The 7,237-nt window shown below is 34.8% G+C and overlaps 1 protein-coding gene across 2 annotated transcripts in view; it reads right to left on the bottom strand.

Annotated features, from left to right (window-relative positions):
• Nucleotides 1–3,838: 3,838 nt before the first annotated feature.
• Nucleotides 3,839–7,237, bottom strand: part of LOC100915922 (guanine nucleotide-binding protein subunit alpha-14) — a 94,187-nt gene continuing 90,788 nt past the window's right edge. For both annotated transcript variants that reach the window (XM_031945504.1, XM_023497699.2), the window contains exon 6: nt 3,839–4,331. In XM_031945504.1, coding sequence (XP_031801364.1) covers nt 4,141–4,331 — 191 coding nt within the window. In that variant the 3' untranslated portion in view covers nt 3,839–4,140. The remainder of the gene's footprint in view (nt 4,332–7,237) is intronic.

Below are 7,237 nucleotides of genomic sequence, written 5' to 3'. Positions count from 1 at the left end.
AATCCTAGTGTCAACTCAACTTGAAACAAGGTGAAAACTCAAGGGTGATGTCAGAATCCTGGTGTTAACTCAATAGAATTGATACAGTGCTTATTGGTTCACACCTTAGAGCAATCCTTACAAGGTGATAAGTTGCTAATACTGATGGAAACAATGCTTGTGTTCACACCTTTAGAGAGCTCATAAGTATTTAAGTACTCAATGGAGTTCACACGTTTGGGAGAGTTCAGGATTTAGAAAGAAACACCGACTTCACACCTCCCTTAGGGCCAGAGAGCACTCTGGGAGATAACCCAGAATCCCTCTCTCTCCAGAAGGCGGAGTTAACCTTTGGGAGATCATATATATAGAGAGGAAGCTCTTAGAGCTGGAGGGAGTTTTTCTTGAGAGAGTTTTTCTTGGGAGCATTCTTCTTGGGAGCATTCCCAGGAGTCGGAGAGGAGCACTCTGCAAGAAAGCCTACAAGCCCTATCTTTGAGGCAAGAGAGATTCATTGTATCTTCTACTTTGGTGCTGACTGGAGTCGGAAGGACAAACCTTTGGATTTGGAGACATTCGGACAGAGCTCTTGGAACCAAGCAGAGAGATAGGCCTCTGGGCTAACCGGGCTATATTGAAGGACACAATAAAAGTTCAGATCTTTTATCACCTGGCTGTGTTTTGGAAAAAGAACTTCACACTACACTGACAATTAAGTCCTAAACCTTTAGAAATGACCAACAGGATGATTTCAGAAAGGCCTGGAGAGACTTACACGAACTGATGCTGAGTGAAATGAGCAGGAGCAGGAGATCATTATATACTTCAACAACAATACTAGATGATGACCAGTTCTGATGGACCTGGCCACCCTCAGCAATGAGATTAACCAAATCATTTCCAATGGAGCAGTAATGAACTGAACCAGCTACGCCCAGCGAAAGAACTCTGGGAGATGACAAAAAACCATTACATTGAATTCCCAATCCCTATATTTTTGCCCACCTGCATTTTTGATTTCCTTCACAAGCTAATTGTACAATATTTCAGAGTCTGATTCTATTTGTACAGATAAATAACGTTTTGGTCATGTATACTTATTGTGTATCTAATTTATATTTTAATATATTTAACATCTAGTGGTCATCCTGCCATCTGGGGGAGGGGATGGGGGATAAGAAAGGAAAAATTGGAACAAGAGGTTTGGCAATTGTCAATGCTGTAAAGTTACCCATACATATAACTTGTAAATAAAAGGCTATTAAAAAAAAGAAAGAAAGAAAACAGTAAAAGTCCTAAACCTTGGGGAAAAGAGAATAAACAATCAGTTTTTGTCTTTTGAGTCAACATATATCAAGTCAATTTAGTAAGCATCAAGTTCATGGTCTAGAAAAGAGGAAATTAGCTGTGTAACAAATAACTGATTACAAAGAAGATATAATTCAAAGAGAACTAGATGTAACTAAAAATAACTGAACAGTGGTAGCAAAATATTCACACAAAAACATGATTATGCATAATATATTCAATGTCAGGCATAACTTTAATGAAAATGGTATCTATGTGTGTGGTTTAGTGCTTTTAATATCCCATCTCAAAAAGAATACAAATAAGCATGCTAGAGACTATGTGTCTACCAGCTATCAAGAATCAGCTAGGTAATGACATAATGCTTTTCTCAATCTCACTGGTTCATTTTTAAGTTTGTTTATGGATGTGTTCATATCTGTATGTTCAAACATGCACAATTTTTGTCCAAAATAATTAGATTCAACAGATAAAACAGTTGGATAGAGTTTGTTTAAAAAAAAAGATAGCATCCAGTTGACCAACCTTGAAAAGTAGAAAATGGTCACTCTTGCCCAACTTTTTTCTCCCTAGTCCCAGAAGAAATCAAAGCATCTTCTGAGTGTTGGGCCTTGAAGTCGGAAGATTTGAAATATTCTTTTGCTTTAGGAAAATTGACATTTACATTAGGATAGAGATACATTAGCTAGTTGTTTAGTTCTTATTCTCTTCATAGCCCCATTTGGGAAAGAACTACTTGCCTAAATAACTTTTTTTTTTCCCTTGTAGGCATATACATAAGATATTTTACAATTATTTCAAAGTAGCTAGGGTCACAGAAAATCAAATAAATTAATCAAATATCTGGATAATTCTAGTAGCATAGGCTGGAGTGTGAAATGTGTAGGTGGCTTTTACTGCTAAATATAGAAACCATGCAAGTATATTTGGAGCCTCCATTTCAAGTACTTAAGATCAGAAGGAAACCAGATCCTTTAGTCTGATTAATACCTCAATGGAATTTCCCTTTACATTATCCCTAACTTTAAGTGGTCATCCAAATTTTAAGAGCTCAAGGGAAGGGAATCCACTACTTCCCTCAAAGAAGCCTATTGGAAGAAGCCTCCATTGGAAGAGTTGCAATTATTAAGAAGTTGTTTTTCCCTCACATTAAACCCAAATTCTCTCTCTGAAATTTCTACCCATTGCTCCTAATTTTGCAGGTAAGTTGATTCTTCCACAAGCTAGGTTTTCAACTATGTGATGAGTTATATACCCCTATAACTTCAAGATTCCAAATTGCTTCAAATGATTGTCAAATGGTATAGTTTGGGGCCCATTCTGGGCACCTTTCTTTGAATGTTACACTTCAAAGTTAGTGTCAGAATACTTGTTCTACATACTTTGTTTCTATGAGAACAGCTTAAGACTGTTTTAGGCTTTTTGCCACCATGGCCCATATGTGTTCCCACACTAATGTTAAGGTTACATTTGGGGGGGGGGGGGACTAAATTCATTTCCCTTCTCATGCATACTGTTGTTAGATATGCTCCTCTAATTCCATACCTACTCTATCAAGAGATTTCTTGAATTCAATTGTAGAATTTTAAATTTTTTCAATATAAAATTTTATCTTTTAAAATTCTCTTCCTCATTTTGGCCTGAGATTTTTTGTTTGTTTTTTAATTTCTAAATAAGTCTTGCCATCCCTAAACTCCAACCCATGTATATGCTATTATTGAGATCTGAGAATGAGCACCCCTTTTTGCCACACCTCTAATTTATCACAAACTCCACTGGGAAAGTGGTAGATGTTTGCTAGAAGCAACTGTTTTTTTTTTTCCTTTGGAAAAAGTATGAGTATCTGAAAAAATAAAGCTTGATAAAAACTGAAAAACAGCCAGTGTAAGTATATGGGATGTTATATTCTCAGCATAATTAGGAAGTTATAAACTATGTAGAGTTCAATAGTTTGGCAGCAAATCATTAGTGTCCATATAATCCTGGTAGATATTATATATTATTCACATGATTTGTCTGACCAGTTCCTAATTTCATAAATCAGTGGTATATATACTAACTATAGGTGTATCATTTGCCACTAATACACATATCTTACATGATTTTTTAAAAAATGCTATTCCCAAACATCTTTGGTGGCACTTTATAATGAAGCCAATTTATTATAAGTATATAATTTGTTCCCAAACTTTATACTGAGCTACTTCAAAACAAATGTTAACAAAAGAAAAAATGCTTCAACATATCAAGAAGAAAACTGTAAATTTAAAATGAAGCTTCAAATCTATTCCAATCCTAAGCCTTCCTGTCATTCCTTTACACTCCTAAGAGCATGGTTATGTGGTATAAGGCAACTCTTGATTTAAAAATTTGCTATTATGTAATTACAAATGGTTATCTTTAAACACATTGAAAAAGGAACATTTGAGAATATAATATGAATTGGAATGAGTTTTTTAAAACATTTCTGTAAAATGTCTTAAATATTCTTAAATTCAAAATTCATGCACAAAAAGAATCTCGGCCAAAATTAAAAACACCATAAAACAAATCAAATTTAAAAGTTTTTAAAATTTTTAAGGCATCAGTAAACTTTTGCATGCTTTCCTCTAAGCTCCATTGCCCATTTCTTTATTACTCTAAGCCTGTAGCAGTTATTAAATAAACTGAGTGGATTTGGTGCTCAGACTTGTTTTCCATAGGAGGCTGGTTACCTATGTGAGTCACAGTGTAATGCGTAGGGCAATAGAGAATCTGAGAAGCATTTGCAGAAAAAACCAAGATGCAAAAAAATCAAACCAAACCAAAAAAACAACCCTTCTCTCATTGCAGAGAGAAAAAAGAATGCAGCCTTTAAACAAGATTGAATTCCCTCAGATTTAACTGTAGAATAGTGTCTTTGACTGCTGCGAACACAAAGCGGATGTTTTCTGTATCTGTTGCACATGTGAAGTGGGAATAGATAACTTTCTCTTTGTCTGGATTCTGGTCTTGATAAAGCTTCAAGATGAAGTCTCTGGCAGCTTTGACATCCTGTTTAGGTCCTAATCAGAGGTATAATCATGGATATTAGAAAAATGAGAGACATACTGGACCATCAACTTTTCTCAGCCTTTTGGGCCTCATGATCACAGTTATTGGGAACACTAAAGAGTTTTTGTTTAAGCAGATTACATTTATCAATACTTAGTAATTAATTTAAATAATAATCCCATTACAAGTTAACATAAACATTTTATGATAATAACTGTGCCTGTACATGGCAACAAGACGACTATACAATGATCAATTCTGATGGACATGGCTCTCTTTAACAATGAGATGATTCAGACCAGTTCCAATGATCTTGTGAGGAAGAAAGCCATCTACACCCAGAGAGGACTGCGGGAATTGAGTATGGTTCACAACATAGTATTTTCATTCTTTTTTGTGATTGTTTGCTTGCATTTTATTTTCTTTCTCATTTTTTTCTTATTTTGATTTTTCTTATGCAGCAAGACAGTTGTATAAATAATGTATGCATATATTGGATTTATCATATATATCCATCATGATTAACATGTATTGGATTACTCTCTAGAGGAGGGTGTGGGGAAGGGAAGGGAAAATTGGAATACAAGATTTTGCAAGAGTTAATGTGGATGAATTATCCATGCATATGTTTTTCTTTTTTCTTTTTTTAATTAAAGCTTTTTTATTTACAAAACATGCATGGGTAATTTTTCAACATTTGACCCTTGCAAAACCTTTTGTTCCAAATTTTCCCCCTCTTTCCCCTCACCCCCTCCCCAGCTGACAAGTAGTGCAATATATGTTAAATATGTTAAAATATATATTAAATCCAATATATGTAAACATATTTATACAATTATCTTGCTGCACAAGAAAAATCAGATCAAGAAGGAAGGAAAAAAAACTAAGAAAACAATGCAAGTAAACAACAACAGAGAGAGTGAGAATGCTGTGTTGTGATCCACACTTGGCTCCCATGGTTCTCTCTCTGGTATAGATGCTCTCTTTGCCACTTTACAAGTGGCACTGGTTTGAATCCTCTCATTGTTGAAGAGAGCCACAGCCATCAGAATTGAACAAAAGGAACCTTATTTATGTGGCCATGTCAGTTTCGTAGTGTTTGTTCCTTGTGACTCTCAGTTTGCTCTGGGTCTCTTCTTCTTCCAGGGGAACTGCACAGTCAGCCCCTAACAGAAGAAAGTCAGGTCCATTAGAATTGATTGTCATATAGTCTTCTTGTTGCCATGTATAATGATCTCCTAGTTCTGCTAATTTCACTTAGCATCAGTTCATGTAGGTCTCGCCAGATCTCTCTGAAATAATCCTGCTTCTTAACATTTTCCATAACATTCATATACCACAATTTATTCAGCCATTCTCCAATTGATGGACATCCATTCATTTTTCAGTTTCTGGCCACTATAAAGAGGGCTGCCACAAACATTTTTGCACATACAGGTCCCTTTCCCTTCTTTTAAGATCTCTTTGGGATATAAGCCCAGTAGTAACACTGCTGGATCAAAGGGTATGCACAGTTTGATAACTTTTTGACCATGGCTCCAAATTGTTCTCCAGAATGGTTGGATCCATTCACAATTCTACCAGTAATGTATTAGTGTCCCAGTTTTCCCACATCCCCTCCAACATTTGTCAGTATCTTTTCCTTTTATCTTGGCCAATCTGAGAGGTGTGTAGTGGTATCTCAGAGTTGTCTTAATTTGCATTTCTCTGATCAAGAGTGATTTGGAGCATCTTTTCATGTGGCTACAAATAGTTTCAATTTCTTCATCTTAAAATTGACTGTTTCCTTTGACCATTTATCAAATGGAGAATGGCTTGAACTATTATAAATTTGAGTCAATTCTCTATATATTTTAGAAATGAGGCCTTTATCAGAACCTTTGAATGTAAAAATACTTTCCCAGGTCATTACTTCTCTTCTAATCTTGTCTGTATTAGTTTTGTTTGTACAAAACCTTTTTAATTTAATATAATCAAAGTTATCTATTTTGTGATCAGTAATGATCTCTAGTTCTTCTTTGGTCACAAATTCCTTCTTCCATAGGTCTGAGAGGTACTATCCTATGTTCTTCTAATTTGTTCATAATCTCATTCTTTATGTCTAGATCATGAACCTATTTTGACCTTATCTTGGTGTACGGTATTAAATGTGGGTCAATGCTTAGTTTCTGCCATACTAGTTTCCAATTTTCCCAGCAGTTTTTGTGTAATAGTGAATTCTTATCACAAAAGCTGAGATCTTTGGTTTTGTCAAATATTAGATTGCTATATAGTTACTGACTATTTTGTCCTGTGAACCTAACCTATTCCACTGATCAACTAATCTATTTCTTAGCCAATACCAAATGGTTTTGGTGACTATAATATACTGATTTATAATATACTTTTAGATCTGATATAGCCAGGCCACCTTCATTTGCTTTTCTCTTCATTAATTCCTTTGAAATTCTTGCCCTTTTGTTTTTCCAGATGAATTTTGTTATTTTTTTCCTAGGTCAATAAAATAGTTTCTTGGGAGTTTGATTGGTATAGCACTAAATAGATTAGGTAGTATTGTCATCATCTTTATTATATTCGCTCAACCTATCCAAGAGCACTTGATATTTTTCCAATTGCTTAGATCTGACATGCATATGTTAGATAAATTATATCTGACATGCATATGTTCTGAAAATAAAAAGCTTTAATAAAAAAGAATTGCTGTGCTATCTCCTCCAAAATGAGAATAGTGATATAAATTTGTTTTGACTCCATTGGCATAGTTTCATGATTTTTTTCTAGTTTCATTCAGTAGTACATGTATTGGAGTGAAAACAGTGGATGGTAGAAGTAAGTCCTGCCTGAGGTTTAGCAAAGAAACATCAGTTGCTTAAATCTCTTGCCTCTGTGAAAAGGGGGACAAGAGATTTAAGAAAAA

Source organism: Sarcophilus harrisii, chromosome 1 (genome assembly GCF_902635505.1).
Source record: "Sarcophilus harrisii chromosome 1, mSarHar1.11, whole genome shotgun sequence".
Lineage (NCBI taxonomy): Eukaryota > Metazoa > Chordata > Mammalia > Dasyuromorphia > Dasyuridae > Sarcophilus > Sarcophilus harrisii.
Note: the sequence above shows the minus strand (reverse complement) of the source record. Positions and strands in the feature narration are given on the sequence as shown.